The sequence below is a fragment of the Protopterus annectens genome, chromosome 14.part0 (genome assembly GCF_019279795.1).
Source record: "Protopterus annectens isolate FY-2018-M chromosome 14.part0, PAN1.0, whole genome shotgun sequence".
Classification (NCBI taxonomy): Eukaryota; Metazoa; Chordata; order Ceratodontiformes; family Protopteridae; genus Protopterus; species Protopterus annectens.
In genome coordinates this window covers 474,492,406-474,515,703 of record NC_056748.1, presented here as the reverse complement: position 1 = coordinate 474,515,703, position 23,298 = coordinate 474,492,406, and the positions used below count along the sequence as shown (strand labels likewise).

General features: G+C 40.8%; 1 protein-coding gene across 1 annotated transcript in view; it reads left to right on the top strand.

Moving 5' to 3' along the window:
• The window catches only part of HOGA1 (4-hydroxy-2-oxoglutarate aldolase 1), a 531,655-nt gene that overhangs the window by 340,068 nt on the left and 168,289 nt on the right, over positions 1-23,298 (top strand). Inside the window, exon 6 of the mRNA XM_044056230.1 lies at positions 9,248-9,381. Coding sequence (XP_043912165.1) covers positions 9,248-9,381 — 134 coding nt within the window. The remainder of the gene's footprint in view (positions 1-9,247; positions 9,382-23,298) is intronic.

Here is a 23,298-nt window from a genome sequence, read left to right as displayed (position 1 = left end):
TGTTGCAGGATTAATAAATGTTCTGTAGTTGGAAGCACATACTGAATAGCAGGAATTTCCTATGTAATGCAAATAACCACGTATTTACACTGACAGGCATATTGCTTGTGCCTGTTTGGCATTTTTGCAATTTATTGTGAATTTGCCTTTTGTGTAAATTGATGACATATTTAGAATGCACATCACAGGTGTCAGTACACCATAGCAGCTTTTTCTGAGATACTAGCTAGGTGGTCTTCATGTCACCAGCTGTAGAGTTACCTGTGATTACAGTATGCCTAGCATTTAGTGTCTGGTATTTGTGTGCCCCTGCTGTCTTCAGTTGTGTTGTTGCTGTTTCTTATAATTTAATTTTGTTCACATTTAGTTTTTTCTGTGTAATCTTGTTGGACTAATGTGCCTTTTGTCCATTTTGTACTGCCTCTGATGAACAATCACTGCAGCCACTCTTGAGCTGGCATTTGTTTTGAGGCTTGACATTATCGATGGATGATGAGCTAATCTTGGACCAAGAGCCTCTGATACCTTTATGAACCTCATGTACATCAAGCTATAGGAGTTGGCTGCCTGGAGAAGAGTGATAATACATTATATAATGTGGCTAGTGCCTACTACTTGAACTAGTGACATGGACTCAACCCCTACACATGGTACTGCAGCACTTAGATGGCCTAGGATTAAGTGCTGCACAAAAATGGATCCTTTCAAGCCTTACATGTTCTTGATTTCCTCATTCTGCTGGTTGACTGTACATAAATAACCATGGAATGTTCTAAGTAAAAAGAGAGGCGTGCAAGAGTATAGTCCACAAGTAAAACAAAAACACTCCTGTAACTGACTCAAGAACCCAGGAACACTGACAAGACCAGAAGTTCCACTCAGCAATTTAATAGAAAGACGTGCAGCAAAATCTTAAAATTCCACCAAACAGTTGTTGTAGTGGTACATAAAATCAATAAGATAAATCCATCCATTGTTTTAATGTCCCATGCAGTAGATAAGGTAAGCACTTTTCTCTGATCAAATCACAGACTTTTTCAGAACTATAAAAAAGCATTGGATCATGGTTTAAATAGTTGACATTATCTGTCAATTAACATTTTAAAGAAGCAGGTTAAAAATACAAGTGATAATTAAAAAAAATATATAGAAAAAATGTACATTCTTTCCTTTCTACATTAATTAACTATTTCTCAAAACTTTGTCAAAAAATGCCTTTATAACTTAAGTGCCCTTTGCTTCAATACAGGCACCAAAGATAAGTGGTTATTGATACCTGGTGGTTGGGTGGCATTTAGTGACAACTGCCACATCAGTTCCCTTCTCGCTATTTCATTACACCAATCCCCTCCCCTCTCGTTGTGTCTGACAACTTCTAAAATCCCAAACTTGTATCCTGTAAAATTGTCACATTTCAGTGCATATCTGTGCAAAGCATTGTTATGGTTGTGAGTTTCCATTGCATATGAGTATTTGTAAATCCTTTTTCTCAGGGGGTCTTTCAATTTTGCCTACATAAAACATGTTACACCCCTGACAAACACTCACATAAACCAGGCCCTTGGTTTGGCAGTTCTCCCCTGCCAAATAAATTCTCTACAGTGGGTCCCCTATCAATATCTCCATATTTTCCAACATAAGTGGACACTGATTACATTTACCACATTTCTTTGTTCCCCTTCTTTCCTTTATATTTAAAAGGGGGTGTTCCAAGAGATGCTTCATATTGTGTCCTAACTTATTTGAAAATAATGGTCCTTAACCAAGGGACTGGATCAGGTTCTCATTACCCTCCAAAATAACCCAGTTTTTATTGAGAATGTCTCTTAATCTTATGACCGAAGGAGCCATAATATGTAACCATAGAGTGTGAATGAGTGAAACTAGCCCCTGGGAAGAGTTGCTTTTTTCGGGGCTGTGGCACCCCCAGCAAAAGGGTGTATCTAGTACCCCACCCACTCAAAATGTCCATATCCAATTCACAAACCCAGTCCTCTGGGTAACCCCTGTCAGTAAACATTTGAATTAACTGACCTAATTCTCTCTTCAGACAATCCAGGGTTGAACACATTCGGGCCCCCCTAATCATTTTTCCTCTCACAAGGTTCTTCTTGACGTAAAAGGGGTGATGGCTTTTGTAACTTAAACTATTTGAATATGTCGATTTACAGTAAACCTTGGATATGAATGTGTTCATATTTGCGTCCCTAGTAATGTTAACATCTAAATAATTGACTCTTATAATTTAATTTTGTTCACATTTAATTTTTTTCTGTATAATCATGTTGGGCTAATCTGCCTTTTGTCCATTTTTTTACTGCCACTGATGAACAATGTGGTGCTGCGGTAGCATTGTCGCCTCACAGTAAGATGTTGTCCTGTTCGATTCTCAGCTAGAGTGTCTTCTGTGTAGAGACATGCGTGAATGTGCATACCTTCGTTTAAGGTTGTGCATCAGGGCCGGCAACTCGGCACGTAAAAATCTACTGCCAATCATTAGCGGACCGGAGTTCCGCTGTGGCGACCCCTAACTGGGAAAAGCCAAAAGACTCCACAACTGATGAACAATCACTGCAGCCACTCTTGAGTTGGCATTTGTTTTGAGGCTTGACATTATCGATGGATGATGAGCTAATCTTGGACCAAGAGCCTCTGATGCCTTTACAAACCTCATGTACATCAAGCTATAGGAGTTGGCTGCCTGGAGGAGAGTGATAATACATTATATAATGTGGCTGGTGCCTACTACTTGAACTAGTGACATGGACTCAACCCCTACACATGGTACTGCAGTACTTAGAGGGCCTAGGATTAAGTGCTGCATAAAAATGGATCCTTTCAAGTCTTACATGTTCTTGGTTTCCTCATTCTGCTGGTTGACTGTACATAAATAACCATGGAATGTTCTAACAAAGTAATGTAAGAAGTAGGCCTTCTCTAGGTGAGAACTTGGAAATCTACAAATGAAAGGTATTAGATGGGCTAATTAAGAAAATGTGCTGAAAGTTGAGAACTGTAACTCTGAACCTTTTCACCGCTGCTGAAAATGTCAAGTGTTCCTGTTTATGCTCAATAAAGCCAGGTCTAAAACATTTGATGCATATATCCATACATTGTCCCAGTCCTGAAAAAGAAGATTGCAGCACATCTTTCCTCCCATTCATATCTTGATAATAGTTTATTCAGAACAGGTAAAAAGTTACTGTTTTTGCTCCCATGTATCACAGGCTGAATTGGTTCCTTCTGCACCAAAAGATCTTCTTCGTACGTGTTAAATTTGAATGCTCTCAAGCTATGTGATTTGTTTTTGACTAGTGGTGCAGCCAGGACTTTTGAAATTGTACACTAACTTCTAGAATCCAGCCCTGCCCCAGACAGTATATGTTTCTGGGCACTGCACCTTTTCTCTGTTTTTATGTAGTTAGGCATTAAAAAAACTGTTTTAACTAAATGTATAACTGCAAACTATGATAAATATTGTCTTTTTAGAATTTTCCCACTCACTGTTGTTTACCCAATTCCATATCAGCCATTTATTTTGCATCCTTTTCCCTGCCTTTCCTATAATATTTGCTAGCTCTTCTATTTTTTTAATTTCTTCCATTATTTGCTGGATCTCCTCCCATTCAGGGCCATGTCTCTGTTTTCATTTGTGTCATTGCTTTCTCTGCTACTAGCATTATTAAAGTAATTAAGGCCTGTATACCCCCCCCCCCCATGAGTTTTCAGTTCTGGATCCCAGATTAACATCATTAGGTCTTGTTTAAAATGCAAAATTGATTCTAGGAGTGTTTTTTTTTTCATGAAATCTTGAATGTCATTTTTTTTTTTAAGAATGTAACCCATCACATTCCTAAAAGATATGTTCTCCAGATCCTCTCTCCCCTTCCCTACACTCTCAACACTGCTCATTTAGTTGTGGCTAAATCTTCTGCAGCCTATTTAGAGTGTAGAAATATTTGTAGAGCCATTTCCATGGAAAAATGTTAAACTTTCTTGATTGTGTAACATATCTCAGTATTAGACAGATCTATCTCCATTGCTATCTGATAATTTGCTTCCCTATTTTAGTACTCCATCTTTGTCAATGCCTATCCTCCTCTCCTCTATTGTTGCCTGTCAACCTGTTTTGTGTTCTGTCAGCACTAGTTCTGGCTTCTGTCAGTATTTTTACCTATTCAAGGATCTCTTGTCATGTTAACTTCCGACCATAATTATGCTTAAATTCAGTTATCAGTCCCATATTAGATAATCGTTGTCTTTAATGTAGTTCAAATCCTTGCCTCGCTTGTTCCCAACCCATAAATTGTCCATCTTTTCATGGCTGCTGTTTCATCATCCTGTCTTATCCTTTCCTACATCTATAACAGTTGGAGCCAGTTGCATTTTCCCTCCCAGTTTTATTTTCACCCTGGATTATTTCCTTTACTGATTCCCCAACATACCCCTCCCACCAATTTACCTTTGGTTGATTGACTAACATTAACGTTGACATCCTGAAAATAAACCACTCTACATCAAACTGAAACTTTGACTACCTAGTGCACATGCTGAGGAAGAACCTCGGCACATGCAAGTTTAAAACATTTTTTTGCTTCAGGCAAGCCCCCCATGCACCCCCCCCCCCCCACTAATTATGTAAAATAAATCTGAGATCAAACATTCCCTGGGGAAAGGAGATATTCCTGTACCCAGGGATGTGGATGATTAAACAAATGTTTTCCAAAGTCCCTGTTGACCAAACCAACAGAACCTGTCCATCCTGTCCTACGTATCTCTCCACTAACCTTTCTCCTTCTCTTCCTACCATCTGCTTTCAAAGTCACAATCTTTTTCCTTCTACCCTTCCTCTTCTTTGTTTCCCTACTATTATTTTTCCTCTTAGCAGCATATTCCTCACTTTGTAACAGATAAATTAACCTTATTTGTGTTGCTTGGTAGTAGACTTTCAAATTTGGCATTCCATGACCACCCTGTTCAACTGGCATTACTGTTGTTTCCCAGTTTACTATAGGTTTTGATTATTCTGAAAGAACTTTCTGTTCTTATCCGCATTCTTCTCCTGGCTTTGCAAAAAGAATTGGCCTATTTATAGAATTAGAGGAACCAGAAACACCTTTATTCCTCTTATCTTGCTTTCCCTATCCATATTCATAATTTCCACCTCTTAATTTGTTATACTATTTTCTGTTCAGTGTCTATCCACTTGTGTTTAGCTGCCTGTGGGATCTTCTCCTTTATCCAGATCCCTAAATATTTTATTTTGTCATGCCCCCACAGAAAAGGTTCTGATTACACCAATCAAAATTTTGAGGTACAATTTAAGATTACTACCTTTGTTTTACTCTCATATACTTTATTTTGTATCCTGTTGCTTTTATACTCTCAGTAATCCAAATAAGTTAGGCATATACATCTTGGTGCTGAGTTTAAATACAAAGTGTCATTTGCAATCAAAGCCAGTTTTTCCTGTTCTCCATGCCATCTATATCCATGTATGATGAATTCTCATATCTTAATCTAGGATATTCTATGTGTAGAGCAAACAGTGGGGGAAAGTGGGCAGCCTTTCCTCATACACCTTGTGGCTTCACTCCTACCTGATAAATGCCCAAATATTTTGATACATGTTTCTGCTTGTTCATATATTTTCATCTCCAAGTTCACCTAATCATTTGGCATTCCAATTTATGCATCACTGTTTTCATAAATTTCCATCTCACTCTATTGAACGCATTGCCAGGGTCCAGTTTCATCAACAGTAATATATATTTTTTTCAGTATACTTTCCCAGTTTTTAGGGGTAGTCATGATTTAAGACTGAGACTGACCTCTCTGAGCCTGGATCTGCAAAATATTTTCTTTCTTTCCGTCCTAATAACTGTTACCACCATTTGTCATGATTTCAGGATCCTTCTTCTCTTCACTATTTTATTAAAACATGTTTAACCAAGGTTCATAGGTTGGTACTAGGCTATCGGCCCTAGGGCCTATGCAAGCCTAGCCATAACAATTCCCTGGATATTTCTTCCCACAATATTTACTTCTCCAGGCTCCTGTCTAGCAGGGCGACTGACATGATCCCCGGGGTGAATTTCCTATCTCCCATCCAATCATCAAGGTTCCTTTTGAAGATGGCCAAAGAGGCACTCTGCCTGATATATATGGGCAGTCTATTCCAGAGTATGGGGAGTCTCTGGGTCAGGAACCTATCCCTCCAGCATGTTTTGTTCATTGTGATGACAAGGTTTAGATCCCTGGAGCGTGTGGCTCTGAGGGATTGGGATTTCTTTAAGTGGAGCATGTCCAACAGCTCAGGGTTTGACATGGCCATGTATGTTAAGCAGAGATCGCCTCTGAATAGACGATATGCCACAGAGTATAGCTGGAGTTTTTTTAGACTGTAAGTATATGGCATCTGCTTTAGGCCTGTGATTCTTTTAGTGATGTATTTCTGTGGCCTTTCAAGCTGTTGCAGATGTCTTGTGAGATACATACCAAACTGGGCATTATACTCTATAATGGGTCTAATGAGGGATGAGTACAGTGAGACAATGACCTCCTTTTTTCTGGATGAAAAGCCCTTAGTGATGAGGTGTGCCACATAGAAGCATCTAATACTGCTTTGTCCTATAGTTTTAAGATTTCTACAGGTATTTCTAATATCCCAGGATCTTGCCCATTGCTTGGTGGCTTAAAGTTCATGAGATTTCATCTTTTATCTCTCTAATTATTTTCCTCCCATTCTGAGCCTGGTAGTTGCAGTATGTATTTCTTTCCAGGAAGTCCTCTGCTTGTAGCTACAGCCCCATTTCGTAATAGTAAATGGAACGTCCTATACTGAACCAGGGGATATAGCAAATTTGCTGGCCGATAAAATTTAGCTACAGTTTCACCCCCAGTTTCCTTCCAGGAAATACCCTCTACTCTTTTTCCAACCATCACTAAAGAATAGGTCCTCACTACATACTCCAGAGCTAAAAGCACTGCATCAATGGATCCTGATAATATCCCAGAATGGTTCCTCAATAGCTTGAAACATGACCTGCCAGGACCACAAGAATCTCTATTCAGCTACAGCCTCCAGACAGGCTTCATCCCTGGGGATTGGAGGACAGCAGCTGCCATCCCTCTACACAAAGGCAGACCATCAACAGATCAGGGAACTGCAGACCCATAAGTTTGACTAGTCTTATTTGCAAGGCCATGGAAAGAATTATTGTGGACCTGATAAACAAAGATGAAGGAAATCTTCAAACATTGGACCTCATACCAATTTGGTTTCGTCATGGCCAGGTCATTCCTTCTAAACTTCGTGGACTTCTTCGAGAAGCTCAGTAGAGCCATGAGTGAGAGCAGAACAGTACATACTGCCTACCTTGACTTGGCAAAGATATTTAAGACAATATCGCACTCTAGTATTGTAGACAAATTCACAAATTTAGGCATAAATGCTTATGTCACGGGATGGATTGCCAAATTGCTCACAGATAGGACACATGAAGTTAGGTTGGGGGGAGTCCACCTCTACATCCACCAAGCAGCCTGTTACTAGTGCTGTCCCACAGGGCTTGGTACTGGGACTTCTGTTTGAAATATACTTCTGTGAAGTCAAAGCAAATGTAGAGGGCCTTTGACTGACCAAATTTGCTGATGACTGCAAACTGGGTGCAATCAATGAATCCCCAAAAATGTAGATTTCCTCCAGGAAAGTATGACAGACAAATAACTGGTGCAGGAGCCATGGCCTAAAACACAGGGCAAAAATGCATAACTATACCCTTTGGGAAGATGACCATCCCTGCAAATTACAACACTGATAGCACTCCTCTAAGTGTGTACCTAATGGTAAGAGACTTGGGAACTTAGGTAGATAGTAACCTGAACGTTGGTCACCATGTATCCATAGTAGTGAAAAAAGCGTTCTATGTGGTGCAACTTGTATGTAGGGGCATGGCAACCAGATATAAGGAGATCATAATCCCCCTTTGCTCCGCCATCATTAGGCCAATAATCGAGTACAGTGCACTTTTTGGCATGTAACTGACCAGGCATTTGCAACAAGTGGAGCAGACGCAGAAGTTTCTCACTAAAAGAATACAGGATGTAAATAGCAGGTCCTATGTGGACTGCCTCAAAGCTCTGTCTATATACTCGGCTCTGTCCCTGTACTGAGCACTTTAGCTATTACATGTCTTGGAAGATTTTAAGTATCAATGTATGTTTCAAATAGATACTTTAGACAGTGTTGTAAGAAGGAACATCAGGTATTGGATGTTTTAAATGGGTAATCAAAATATCTGTGTGTTTTCAAGGTGTAGTTTTAACATCATTACTTCCTTTAAAGAAACAATGTTTCATGCTTTGATGTGGCAATTTAAACATGATCTGTTTTAAAGGGATAGTTTAAATGATCTAACAGTCCTCAGAGGGACTTCAAATATTTCTAAATATTTGGAACTGGCACTGATTGTTAATGATGAACAGTAGAAAATTTCCTCTTGCTTACAATTTCAAGCATTTAAAACTCACTATAAACAGGAATTTAAGATTGTCTGAAATCTCACCTTTCATAGCTGTTAAGCATAGGCTGTGTTACAAAACAATCACTGCAAATGTCACTTCTCCACCATCATTGACTAAATGTTTTATTGTGATAAATTCACTGGTGTACAAAATGTACAGTTACTAGATGTGGGCTTTAACTGCTTGGTGGTAGACATTTTTTAAAGCGCTGCACTGAGTTATGTCTTGTGTGTCCAGATTTCAGCAGAAATGATAATCTGTTTTAATCAGATCCTCAATTCTCTACTTTTACTTTCATTTTTCGTATCTCATTTCCTTGAGGGAGCATTTATGTACAAGACTGAATACATGGTTTCAATTTCCAATATTCTTGAGGCACAGTACAACAGGCTTACTCTTGATATATCCATGCCACAGTTGAGCAAATGAGTTCTGCTTTCAGCAGTACTTAACACACATCAAGAAGGTGGAATTGCTTGAGAATTCTTAAGCTGATGGTTGGAACTTGGCACACTGAGCAAAGTTTGAGAATGGAAATTGGACTTGCATGTGTATGCACAGACATATTTACTGTGCTTCTGTCTCTAGATGGAAGGAAGACAGCATATGGACTCTTGATGTTTATACACTGAATACCTACCTTGAGCACAGTGTTTTGTCTCTGCAGTAGAGCTTGTGTTTTAAATTAGCAGTACTGTACTTTCTTTTTTTTTTCTTGCAGGTGCTGTTGGAGGAGTATGTGCACTTGCTAATGTTCTGGGAGAACCACTATGTAATCTCCAGAATCTTTGTTCTCTTGGTCAGTGGGAAAAAGCCAGAGAGCTGCAGTATCGCCTGATTGAGCCTAATATTGCTGTAAGTATTACATCATTCTGGACTGAACGCTAGACACTGTCTCATAAACCAGTGCATTCCCTAGTAAAACATTGATAAACACTGCATTCTATTTTGCAGCACTATTATAAATATTAATTATTATTAGTGTTATTATTAAGTGAAGAGCTATCTTAACTATTATATCAGATCTTTTCTCTAAGATCTCAAAAACAGCATATTTTATCCAAGTACACGATCATCATTTGGAGCAAACGGTTTGCTTCTTTTGCTGCTCTCTACTTGCATCACTTAAAATGAAATAGTTTGGGTAAGTATGGAAAAATTATTTATTGTTAATTTATTTTTAAGTATACATAAGTTGAGAGCCAGATTCATTAAAACTTACAGTAAGTATACACGATCAGATTTAAGAACATCCCCACCACATTTTTGTACTTTCCAGTCTTTCAGAAAGATTACAATAAGTGTACATGTAGTCTACACTTTTTGGTAACCTTTATGAATCTCGCTCGATATTTAAGATTGTAAGAAAATCAGTAGGAAACCTGAAATTAGGAGGAAGACGGTGTGAGTTTTGCTTTTGTCGTCTGTTCACTCAGAACAGTGTACACTTAGTGTAGGTGTTAATGAATCCCAGGGTATTCCTTTTGGTATACAAATGTAGTAGCTCTGTCTTGGTATTTTGTCTGTGTTCTGTTTAAATATTTCCACATCATTACTTATCTTTCCTCAGGGGGATTTGCACTAGCAGCTGATCCCCAGTTGAATTGTCATTTGAGTCAGATGAATCAAGTCCAGGGTATTGGGAGCCAGATTGATTGTAGCTTGAAATGGGGGTAAGTGTGTCCAAAAGTCCAACACAACTTTGTTTCCAGGTTCTTGATTCTGTCAGTGGCAATCTTGGAGTTAAAAATATTTTATGAGGTGTGGGGGTCACAGCTTTCACATGAAGAGGAACTAATTGATATATATGAGTTATGTAGCTTTAATGCTGAAGAGCAAGCTATGGTGATACACAGTGGCATGTAGTACAGAGCTCTTCTAGAAATCTCTGTTTGAACATGCCGTTAAACAATGCCACATAGCCGGTGTCTTTGTGTTATTTATTGGCCATCTAGGAATCTCATGGTGTCAGAATTTTAGAAATATCCAGCAGAACTGAAGAAACATATCTGCAGAAGTGAAGAATGAATTAAATATATTTGAAAATACAGAATTATAATGCCTGGTGGAAGTGTGATTCATGCATTCCCATGGAATTTTCATGCTGCAGAGGAGTTATGGCAGAAAATTGGAAGTTTTGGATCCAGGTTTGATCCTTCCCTCAGAGTAAGTGGATCATCTGAAAAGCCTGAAAACGTCCAGTATGCTGTGTTCCTACATATCACCAAAGAAGAATCATTGCATGTATTTAAATTGAGGGAGGGAGAAAGATAAAGTAGCAATTTATAGAGACATTCAGAAGTTGTCAACAAAGAATTACTTTGCCATCTGTTAGACATTTGTCCTTTACAAGAGCAAATGGTCATACAGAGACTTTGGTTGTTTATGTTACAGAGCTGAATAATAAAGCCAACAATCGTAAATTTGGAGAGTTGTATGATTCACTAATGAGAGATAATAATTTGTGATATAAGAAATGATGAAACAAGGGACAGGCTTGTAGAAGAACAGACCTGACCTTGTCAAAAGCTGTTGATGTGTCATGTAGAGCAGGTAAAATTGCTAGTAGACAAAAGAATTAACTGATGAAAAGAATGTAATTAAATAACATTTTTGATCTAAATAAAAAGACACACATGCGAAGTACAGTGAGGATGTGTTGCAGTTGTAATGGATATGAAAAACTGAAAAAAAAAAAGAAAAATTGAGGTCGGATAAACACTTGGCAGTTTTAATTCGAGGTGGGAAGAACTGTGGCTATAACCGTAAAGGAAGCATTGTCCTGCACTTAATCAATCTTCAGAACCTAAGCTAAAAATGCTATTTCAATAATATGTATGAAGGCAAAACTAATTATACTGAAGTTAATTTGCATATTTTTGAGCAGCGATATGAAAATGAGCTGCTTGGTACTGCTGATGTCTGAAGGCACATTGGAGGAAGCACGACAACTGTGCATATCAAATTGTTGGAACAAAATACTGAGAACATATGGACAGAGTTTGGGAGTTAAACTAGACACAGATGCAAAGTGTATTATAGTATGGGGCTAGTTGGCTGTGAACAGATAGCTGTCTGTATACAGCTCACCAGTTCTGGCCACCAATTTTTGGCACATACATGTAAAAATAAGAAAGTCAAGATTCCTTTTCAGATCATACCAGTTAATTATATTTTCCTAATATTTCTGGTCATGTGGCTTGTGAGAAGTTAGGAATTGAAAACAAATGTACTAGAAAAGCAATGAGTGGTTAATGACAGAAGCATTTTAGATGCTGTACAGAACTCAGTCTTTCTTTCAGCTTTTCCCATTTAGGAGTCGCCACAGCGGAACTCTGGTTTGGTAATGATTGGCAGTGGATTTTTATGGTGCCGAGTTGCCAGATGCCCAACCTTCAAATAAGGCACACCCATTCACGCACGCACCTACCTGCATGTCTTTCAAACGTCATTCGACCATGGCAGGGACATGCAGACTCCACACAGAAGGCACTCCAGCCGAGAATGAAACTGTACAGAACTATAGGAGTAATATTCTGCATAACTATGCTGATGCTTTTACAGGCTTTGGAAATCTGCAAAGAGAATATCACATTCAGATAATACATAATGGATTGTCAGTAATATATGCTCAGAGGAGATGTACCTGTAGCTCTGTAAAGTAGAGATGAACAGGAATTGAAATATAGGAAAAGTTTGGGAATCATTAAGAGGCAATTAGAGCCAGTAGAACAATGAATAGCATTTTTTTTCACAAAGAAAGTGGAACTTTAAATTGTATTAACCCACAAGGTCTGAATAAACTAAATGCGAAGGAGCATGATCCATTGTTTACAGATGTCGAAAGAATACCAAATTGTAATTTTTTTCTTGTTAGTTGCAAACCACAGATGTTAAGTTGTCAATCTCGCCTTCATTCTTGCTTGATGGGTTCGGTTCCATCCTGCCTCGGCTCCATTTCTAAGCTCGAGAGAGCTTTTAGAGTCAGCTCTAGGCAGCCCCATATCCCATGATGCAAAGGCCGTAAGTACCCAGATTCGCTGCGTTTCGTTTGCGAGGTCCCCCTAGAGTCCTCCTTTAAAACTCCTGGTAAGTGGTTTTTTACTTACTGTTTTTGCCCTTTTTTTCTAAAACTTTTTTTTTTTAGTTTTTTACTACTTTTTAGATCCCATTCTGACTTTCTGACTATCTCCTAAAAACTTTTAGTCAGACCTTCTCCACCCCACCCACCCCCACTCCCTGTGTGTGTGTGTTGTGTGTGTAGAGTCTTTGAGACAATTTTCTTATAATGAATTTCTTGGACATTTGTTGTGTGTGTGTTTGTGTGTGTTTTTAGGAAGGGTTCAAGGCTTAAGGAAGTGTGACCGTGCTGTCGAAAGAGTCTCTGACCCACAGACAGGCTACACTGCGACACTACTTACTGGGTTTGCCACTACCGCAGGACTCCTCTTAACATATGTCATTTTTAGCCGATAGCGAGTCCAGCAGAGAGAGTGAGGATGAGGATTGAGGGCCTTCTTAAACCCGGAGGCCTCTCCGTCGACTAAGACTCTTAAGAGTCTCCAGCCCAAGGCCTGTTCCTAAGCCCTGCCCTCGCGGGTCCGATTTTCAACTCAGAATCGAGTCGAGTTTCAGGGAGTCTGGAGCCCTACCTGATCATTATCTATCATAACATTCGATCGGTATACGGTGCCGCCGAGCATGATTTCGGGCACTGGACTGGCCCGCTGGCACCGGCCACCCCAGCTGGCCGGTGTGGTTTAATGCGCCGCGCCTCCGGCTCCCTCGGCCCCGTTACTTTATACATCGTATCGGCCGCCCACTCGCCGATAAGCGGTCCGGTCTGGCCGTTAGCCGACTCCTCGAGCATCAATGGACATTCCGCGGCCGAGATCTCCCCTGAGAGGAGGCTTTGGGTCCTTCCTTCTCCCTCCCTCTCTGGGCTCGGATCCTCTCCTCTTCGGAGCAGGGTCATCCACGATCCCATCGGGAGCGCATCAGAGAGGTCATCCAGGCTTTTTAAGGGTCAGGCACAGAGTAAAATCCGTAGGCATTGCTTAGATGCTACATAAACCGTCTCAACAGGCACCCCCGCCTCCCACACTCCTTGCTACTTACCCCACATGTTGTTACCCAGAGTTTGGGTGGTGAGCTACGAACAGGAGTTTCTACTCCTGCTGCCCTTTCAGCCTCTCTGCTCCTTCAGTCTCTATATCTTCTCTAGAGACCTTCCTTTTCGAGTTTCCCTTGGGCTTCCTGGTCTCCTGAGAGGCGTCTCGTCCGTATTCTGTTTCCCCCCTCTTCCTTGGAGCCTGACTAGGCCCAGGCTCTCTCCACTGCCTCGGCCTTTTCCTTTCCTAGGTCCTGGAGTTCCTGGTTCGCTCCCTCAGTTCTCTCTGGGTTCCCGCTGGAGGTGAGTTCCTGGTGACCACTGATTCTTGCCAGCAGTGAGTTCCCTTAGCTCTCAGCCATCTCCCTCTGTCGATATCTCCCTGCCCAGCCTTCTATCCCCGGACCCTGCCGACCTCCTTCTCAGGTTTCCCAGCTCTCCTCGCCTCAGGTTTCCCCCCGACCGAGGCATCCCCCTATCAGGATGATTCTCCTGAGAGATCTCCTCATCACTCAGACTCATCACTTCAGAAGTTGGCTTAAGATGAGAGACTCTGAGGAGAGATCCTCTTCAGACATCCAGATACTCCAAGAGATGAGGGAAAGATGACCCAGCTGGGATCTCTCTTGATGAGTCTAGAACTCAGAGAACATAGGGAAGTCGGATCTCCACCTCCTGAGGGGAGTCTGAGCCTCTGGAGGCTTATGCGAGTTATTGCCAGGCCTCTCTGATCCTCTCCACTCCCAGACCCCTTGTCTCTGGAGGCTGCCCCCGAATTTAATTACTGCCTCACTCGAGGCCTTCCTCTACGAGGCCTTCTCCCTGCCACCAAGCCCGAAACCAGAAAGCTTCCTCCCTTTAGATCCTTCCATTATAAGGGTGTCCTCTATAAGGACTCTAGGATATGGATGAAATTCCCGTAAGCTTATACCCTCAATCGACTATGATCCTAGCCGGATGGACCTATAATCACTTCCGAGGTCTGTGCTAATGAGCCAGCTTGGTAATGTGAAGTCGTACAGTGTCCTACAGCTTTGCTCTTCCAGAAAAATTTAAACTGCAGCATAAGACCCTTAATTTTGTTACTAGCTCAGCAGGTAATGCTAGAATGGTAGGGCCCAGCCTAAGGCCTAGTTTTAGAACTAAGAAGCTCCATTGCTGCTCTATAATTTTGCAGATCCTTACGGGCGGGCCACAAGGTACTCCCTTGATGGTAGTAGGGTGTTTTTGATCTGTTCAGCTGCTTGCTGCTCTGTTTGAAGCGTTGACAAAAATTTTGCAGCTCAACGGCAGAAGGCTTTCTGCCGTAGGTTGAGAAGGACAGAGCAGGACTTACCCCGGCTTTGAAGAGGGAGCAAAATAATCACGGTCAGCTTCACCCCCTCCGCACGGGGGGTCCAACAGACATAATTAGAGGCAGAGTCCAACAAACCAGGGCAGCTTCCAAGGTCAGTTGGTCCCTAAGAACATCCCTCGAAAGCCCCAGTCCTGACTCTAGAGGCAGAGGGGGGGGAGATAACAGACGCCGAGAGCCTTCCTTGGGGCCTCACTCAAAGAGAAGCGCTGTGCAGAAGCCTGGCGTTCCCTCCCTCAGACAGATGATGTCAGCCCAATTATCGCCTTACTCCCAGTCGCTTCGAGATGGTCCCTTCTCTCAGAAGATTCCCTTCCAACCTCTTCAAAACAAAGTCCCAGCCTTGCACAAATTCTAGGGTTAAAACTTCTCAGACTAAGGGGAAATTGCAAAGTTACAGAGTCTTTAAATGTTCCACAAAAGAGCATTCAGGCCATTTTGGTAGATCATTCAGTGATCTGAATTACTCATAATCTATTTTGTTCCATCCTTGGTACAGATCAGACCAAGACAAGATCTCAGATAAGGAATTTCAGTCTCAAGAAGTTGTTTCTTACAGAAGGACAGATGGATGCTCTCCGCAGTCAGTTCATCAAGTCATATGCAAAAACAACACAGGCGCGCACAAATTTCTCACTACATCGCCCAGAGTACGTCACTTCCAGTATGGGAGCCAGTCCTCCTCTGAGACGCCCAGCCCCAGAGTGTTTTCCAAGCCCTCAGCAGTATTCGCACCTGCCTGCCTCACTACAAAAGGATTCAGGTGTTTCCAGTATCTTCCCGGCAACCTAAATTCTAGCCTCACTCATCATCACTGCAACAAGTAATCAGTTTACCACATAAATCCTTTGTTCTCCAAGCCACATCAGCTTTTTCCAGCTCCGAAAAACTCAATGGGCATTATCATCCAATTTTATCTTCATGTCACGCTTGAAAATTCAAATACTACCTCTTTATTCCTCACCCTTACAGATCAAAACTTAAAAGACATTCAAAGTCGATCAACCAATCTATCTAGCATTCAGGACAAGGCAAGAATGGTTCTAGATGCAGAAGCCTGGTAAAGGTAAGCCATTCTCATTCTTCCTGGCTGCGGCCCCCTGGCTCGCTTCCAATGGCCTTTGTTGCTGATCACTTCTCACAGGTGGCTTCCACAATGGACTTTGTACCCCACAGATTCACACCAATCATCTTGCTTAAATGCCTTCTTCAATGGTACATTCATTACCAGACACTCTGTAAGTGGGGATTGGTAGCCTTCCCCCTCTGGATGCCTCCCTGATTGGGTGGATGATTATCAGGAGCTGAAGGATGGTTCCTAGATGGTAGGGGGCATTATTATACCATATGCGTCCACATGTCCTAGATGTCCCCGCAGTGCTTTTGCCGTTGCTGATCCTCGACTTTCCTTCCCTTAGGGACAGGTGCTTTCCTCCTGGCAAGCCCTTCCCTCCACATGTATTTCTGGGTAGAGGACAATATCAGTGGGAGTTTTGTGGCTCAGAGTTTGGCAAACATGAATAGACATAGGTTTGGCAAGGCAGTACGCGTGTCCTAATCCATAACATTTTAGCGGACCGTTTCAACAAAAACAATTCTCATGCCTCGCGACCCCAAAAATCAACAATCCCAGATGGCTCTCAGCTCTTCTCATACCTCATCGTATTTGCGATCTTTGGCTACCGAGTGGAAGCAATTTTTGCCCCAGACTTCTTGAGCTATCCCCCATCCTCAGGCCATCCCTCCTGAGGCAGCTCTGAGAGCCATTCTGATTCTTCATCTTTCCATTGCACCTCCCATTTCTTCTTATCCCTCAGTTGTCGAAGCTGCCTTTTTTTCTTTCTGCCTTTGGACCCAGAGCCACCATGGTAGCTACACCAAATTAATTCTTCACCGGGTTCATTATGCCTTCTCCTTTTGTCCCCTTTGGCCTCACCCAGTGCCAGATCTTCCTGATTCTTCAATCAGGTTGTCTCGCCGGGTATCACTAGTTCTCTTGCTCACAGCGTGGATTTGCTCTTCATCCACCCTTAGCGTTTGCTCCTATTCCCCAGCATCCCAGCTTGACTCATCACACATAACCCTCTAGCCCATTTCTTGTACTAACTCAGATGGAAGCATGTTCTTATTGGGCTAAAGCCTTAGGAGGATTTCCTTCACTGCTCCGGATTCAAGCAGTTTTTGGATTTCTTAATGATCCTTTCACCAAGGCAGCTCCTCTTCCACAGTCAAAGTTCAGTTGGCTGCTATCTCTTACCTCAATAGCCGGTTTCAGAATCACAATTCTTCTATTTCAAAAAATGTTTTGTTCCTGAAATCACAACATTTTTTCCCCCTATTCCTCTCAGCAAAGTCTATCTCTAGAGGGTGTTGAAGCCTCATTTGGAGTCCCTGACATCAATCCTCCTCACGCCAGAAAGACATCCCTTTGTTCTTCCCTATTCTTTCCTGAAACTCTATTCCCCTCTTAATATTAGTCAGGGAGGACTTGGAATACGGACTTCAATTTCTATCAATTTAAGCTTTCTTCCTGGAACGCTCAGACTCAATCTTCGTGAACTAATCCCTTCATACGAACAAATTAGCCTGTTGACTTAATCCAGGCAAACTGGGTCCCTGTATTTTCCAAAACTATTCAAACAGATTGGAACAAATGTCATTTCTTTGATGTTATCTCAAACAGATTGGAACAAAAGTTACAAAACAATTCAGGAAATCCGATCACTTGTTTGTTGTTTCCTATGCACAAAACGCCAAAGGCCTTCTCAGTCTATCGGCCTAGTTGCAGATGAAAACTTGTATCACCTCTGAAATTTCGCCGAACTCAGACAGACGAAAGCTTGTACTCTCGACCATTCAACATTCAACCAAGCTTCAGCTACAGCTAACAGCTTAAGCTCTCAAGAAAGACACTTGTTATTTCAGCCACCACTTTTCTACCTCCTCATACATTTGAAACTTCCCGAAGACATTTTGCTCGCAGACAAGAAAGAGCCTCAACAGTTCTCACCTTCTGTTCCATTCCATAGGATTTGGGTGCCAGGGTAGTTCTCCTGCACCCTCCCCACCCCGAGATTGACAACTTGTTTTTGACAAGCTTAACACCTTGAAGAACATTCCATGGAACAACATTACATTCTCATATGCTCTTCGAGACTTCTTTTCCATCCTCCCTGGACATTGATTTCTCTACGCCTTTATATACAAGACCCTAACGAGCCTTTAGTCCTTCTACCACTTGCATCAGTTATCCCTCCTTCTTTCTTTTGACTTGGTCTAGTCTGAAATTCTCTATTGCCCAGGCAATTAGCTCCTTTGCCGCTACTGGAGTGCATGTTATTTTGCGTAGTATAAAGGGCTGCCTTTCGTACTGGGCTATCCCTTATACCTACCTACTTGCTCAAGCCGCTTGATCGGCTCCCTGAAGATGGTAAAGAAAAGAAGCCGCAGACAAAGTCATCAAAGCGTTATGGTTGGTACATAACTTCTCATTTCTGGCAGAGCTAGCTAAAAAATCCCCAACAAATTGTATGCATTTAATATTGCATTAGAAAGGCATAGATTCTGCAGTGCTCTTCTGGTATTTCTTCATTACCAGAGATATTTCTAAGAGCTGTTGCATAAGTTATTGAAGGATTAAAATGAAACCATGCCAGTACACCTTTAGTTATAAGGAAAGTTTTGCAAGACTCTAACACATCTGCTAAATAGATGTTATCACGTTATTGATGTGGTGTGGCCTCATGGTGACTTTGTGGATAGCTTCCTGAGCTGTGTTTTTTGTCTTCAGTCAAGATGACTGATCACTGAAGGAAGGACATCCATTACTCTAGTTATGGCATCACTCCATCAAATTGCCGGTCTTTCTTTTTTACTTGGGCATTTGACCTTGCTAAGCATGATGTCTTTTCTTTGATCTTTCTCTTTCCATGATATTTATGAAGTATGAACACTGATAGTGTGCTGTCTGAGCCTTTAGGAAATACTTTTATCTTCTGCTATACTAATTGTATTGATTTTTCAGCCAGTCCAGGGTAGGCACAGTATTCAGCAGTATAATTCAAAACATCAGCTTTCTTCCTGTCATGTTTATTCTGTGTCTGACTTTTGTATCCATGTGACTTGTTGAACATACCATTGATTTGGTTGGGCAAGATAAATCTTCATAAGCAAATACAAATCTCTGCACTTGCAGATTTTTATCTTGTTCCTTCATGGCCATTCTACCAGGAGTGGGTTATCAGATGTCTTGACTTGCTTGTTGTGTAGATATTGATTATTGATCCAAGCAGACTGAAGTTGTTTACTGTTTCTGTTTGACTTCTAGAATACATTTATTGGTCTAACCAGTTGTGGGAACTGTTGTCTTTTTCAGGTTAAGATGCAAATGCATTTTGAGACTATGTTGTTTATTCTTCATAAGCAGATTTTTCTCAGTTTTTACTCCTAATCAGTTTTGTGGTATTATCAGCATGTCATAGGTTGTTGAATATTCTTCCTCCAGTTTTTATGCCTTGATTTTTCTTCATACAGCCCTGCTTCAGTGATAATTTGTTCTGCTTGCAAATTAAACACTTATGGAGAAAGAATACAGCTTTGTGATGTATCCTTTCCAATTCTACAGCATAATGTTTCTCCTTGCCTGCTTTCAACTGAATAGGTTAAAATAGGATCATTTCAAGGTGTTTATGAGCAATGTGGAATTGGAGTGACAGGTCTGAAATACATGGATTATATTCTAATGTCAGAAGTTCGGAAACCTAATGTAAACAAAATCTGAGCAGCTGTACAAATGCCAGTGCCAGAGGACAGGCAGGCATTAAAAAGGTTTCCAGGATGATGATGTGTCCAACAAAATTTGTGCCAAATGTATCTGAGATAACTGCTACTAAGAAAGCTGTTGGAGCAATATGTAGCCTGGGTAGGAACAGAGAGAAGTTTCTAAATTCTCAAACTGCTTGTAGATGTTTTAGTTTTAAATGTGAAAAGCCAGTTGTGGTGCATAGTAGGTGGTCAAAATGGAAAAGGAGCTGTGATCCTGTAAGAGAATACTCCAGTTGCTATGAGTCAAAGGCATTAACAAGTGCACAAAAAATGTTTGAACAGAACTTGAAGTATTAGCAATACTGTATGGATGTGTGAAATTCTTTGAATATAGCAATGGTAAAGATTTTAAGTGGAAACAGGCCGTAAATGTCTTTGTGTAAGGAGCATCTGACACTATGGAGGATGTATAGAAGTATAATTTGAAGGAAGACTGCAGACCAGGCAGTAGCTACATGGGGTAGGTCTGCTAAATGGAGCATGTTTGACAGAGAAGCATGGGGATTTACAAGAGGAAGAATTACAGATTCTTTTAGTGGTTCTGCATTTACTTGTGACAGAGGAAAGTGTGAAGGCTTTCTGGCAAAAGATGGAGACCGCTGGTGAGGGGGAGGTTGCTGTGAAGTTTGTTTGGTTAGTACTGAAAGTCCTCATGTAATAGTTCTAAGATGTCATTTTTGACGGCTTCCTTTCCTCATTTCCTTATTTTTTAAGAGGATACAGCTGAAAGCACCAAGATTTAAATGAATTCCACTTATGGTCATAAGCTGTAGCTAAAACTGAAAGCAAATGTAGGGTAGTTCTTCTTACAAGTAGTCTAGATTAATAAACATGCTTTAAATGTCCGATAAGTAGCACCAGTAACATATGACATTATAAACCATGGATTATCAAGGCAAAAAAAAAATGAAACTCCAGTTATACTGGTTGGCAAACTGCTTACAAGAAGAAAGAAATACATGCTCATCTGAAGCATGGTAGGCGACAACTAGAATGCTACATTCAGTTGTAGTGAATGCACCTAAACAGATATACTGTTAAGTACTGAGGGCAAACTCTGAGAACTGACTTAGAGAAATGGGTCTGCTCCCACTTGCAATATTGAAAGGAGAGCATGACTTGGTACAGGTCTTAAAATGTTTGAAAGAGTTGCATGAGGATCATAAACTCTTCAGGATTACTACAAAGAGACAACTTTTACAGGGGAGTAAAATATGAAGATAAAACACATTTTTATTGATGGGGTGGTGGAGGAGTTTTAACAATTTGCCTGAGGAGGTGGTTGCTGATGCAATGTCTAGATTTACTGGTGCTTAACAAAACTTCCATTCTTCTTTCCTTCCTAATTTCTTTCCTTTTTGACGGTATATCTACATGTGCTCAAGATTAAATTCGCTAGGCATCAAGTCCCTGAATCAGAAGATGCCAAGAAACAAAATGCCATTCTGTAAGGAAACACTACCTCTGTGGTTTCTAAGTGTGCACTGACAATGTTTCTTTTTGGGATTTTTTTTCGGGGGGGGTGGGGGGGACTTATCTCATGTCTTTGCGAGTTGGTGCATATGTAAATATGGAGGATGTAGAGGTGCCTGCCACCTGCAAAAATACAGCTGGAGATTCAGCCCTTTTGGTATTTCAGGTATTTGTGTTCAACAGTGTAGTTCCTCAGTGTCTGGTAAGTCAGGGTTTCATAATGTATCCTTTTACTTCCTGCTTTATTTAATTTGGGTTCCCAAGAAGCTACATTCTGCCCTACCTAGCAGTGGACACAAGACAGGAGATCTGTCTTGGATATAATACCTGTCCATCACAGGACCTTTGAACATATCATTGTAAGAATTGTTGCTAAGTAATACAGGACTGATAATGCTTGCTGAGGTTCATATGGGATGTATTGGCTAGACCTTGCAATCTCTTTTTTTATTGACACAAGTGAAGTATTGCATATAAAACAACAAATGGCATATGATTGGGGAGTGCTGTATGAGAACATGTCGGAGGCATACCCACAAGGAGCAGAAGAAATTAATTTTCTCTGTAGAAGAAACTTGGAGGCTTGATATTTCATGAAAAGGAGTATGTAAAGTTTGGCAGTTGCTAAGAACATTGGGTCGTGCTGCAACTTCTACACAAGTAAGAAACTTTATGCTAGTAGTACAAGTGCTACTTACCAGTTGGCAGTCTGTTGAAGAACTGCAGAATAACAAGACATCATGTACACTGACTGTGACCAGTACAGAATCATTCTGTAATAGTGCTACTTCAGCATTTACTATTTTAATAATAGTTCATGTTTTCTGTATACATTGTTTATAAGTGAGTCTGGTGCCCCTCAACCCCTCCATTTAATAACTAGACAGAGATTAAGGAGGGTGCCAGCCCTCTTAAAAAAAGGTATTGGAGAACATACAATTTGCTTATACTGTTTATCAGGAACACTTTTACATCAGAAAGCATCTTGTATGTATTCACAAAGCACAAGTAAGCAAGGTCCAGTGGTCCGTTCATGAATGTCAGTTCTTAAAAAAGACATCTCATGAAGTATTAGATATGGAGGCTTTTAGCAAGATACAAGGATTGTTTAAATAATTATCCAAAGACTGTAGAAACAGACCAATAATGAAGAACAGCAGAAGAAAAACTCTTGAGAAAACTGCAAAGTCTTGGAAGACATTGGAAGGGAGCTGTTAATCTAGTTGTCTAATTTTATTTGCTGCAGAATGCTTTTGTGAACAAGTGTTACTGAATTTATACTTGACTATGACCTGTTCCATCATTTTTCAGTCAAGACATAGTATTAAGACTACCCTTACCTGGATACTAATGATCTCCTTTAGGTGAGAGATCAGTATCATTGTTTAATCTATGCCCTTCATCATCTGACTCAGCATGAGATTCTGTTGAACTCCTTGAGGCATTGCTGTGGCATCACAGTCACTGTCTTGAAATGGTTTACTTCATACCTCTGTAGAAGAGCTAAGAAGGTAGTGTCTGGAGTTAATGCCCCCTCTTCCTACTGCCTGACCTGTGATATGCTTCAGGGATCAATTTTAAATCCACTTTTCTTTGCTGTATACATCCTTCCAGTAGATGTTGTTTGAGGGAAAGATAGTAATGACATTGTTGTGGTGATGGCATGCAGGTGTTCCTTTCCTTCCCTTAAGGTCTTGTTTTGAACTTCAGCAGAGTAGTTTAGATATGGAATGAATCCACAACTGGATGGTCAGTAATTGTCTTAAATGCAATACTCCCAGAATGATCACCATGACTGTTCACACTGCTGTTCATAACTCATCTGTTCCAGTTTTGTCCTATAGCATTATGTACAGTCCTGACTATATGGAATTTGTGTCAAATGTGCATAATTTAGGGGTAGCCTTTGATGATCAGCTCACCCTTAAGGGCAAATTGTTTGTTATCATCAAGAATTCCTGTTTTCATCTGAGGAATATGGCCCTTATGAAGTACCTTATTCCTCCTCCTC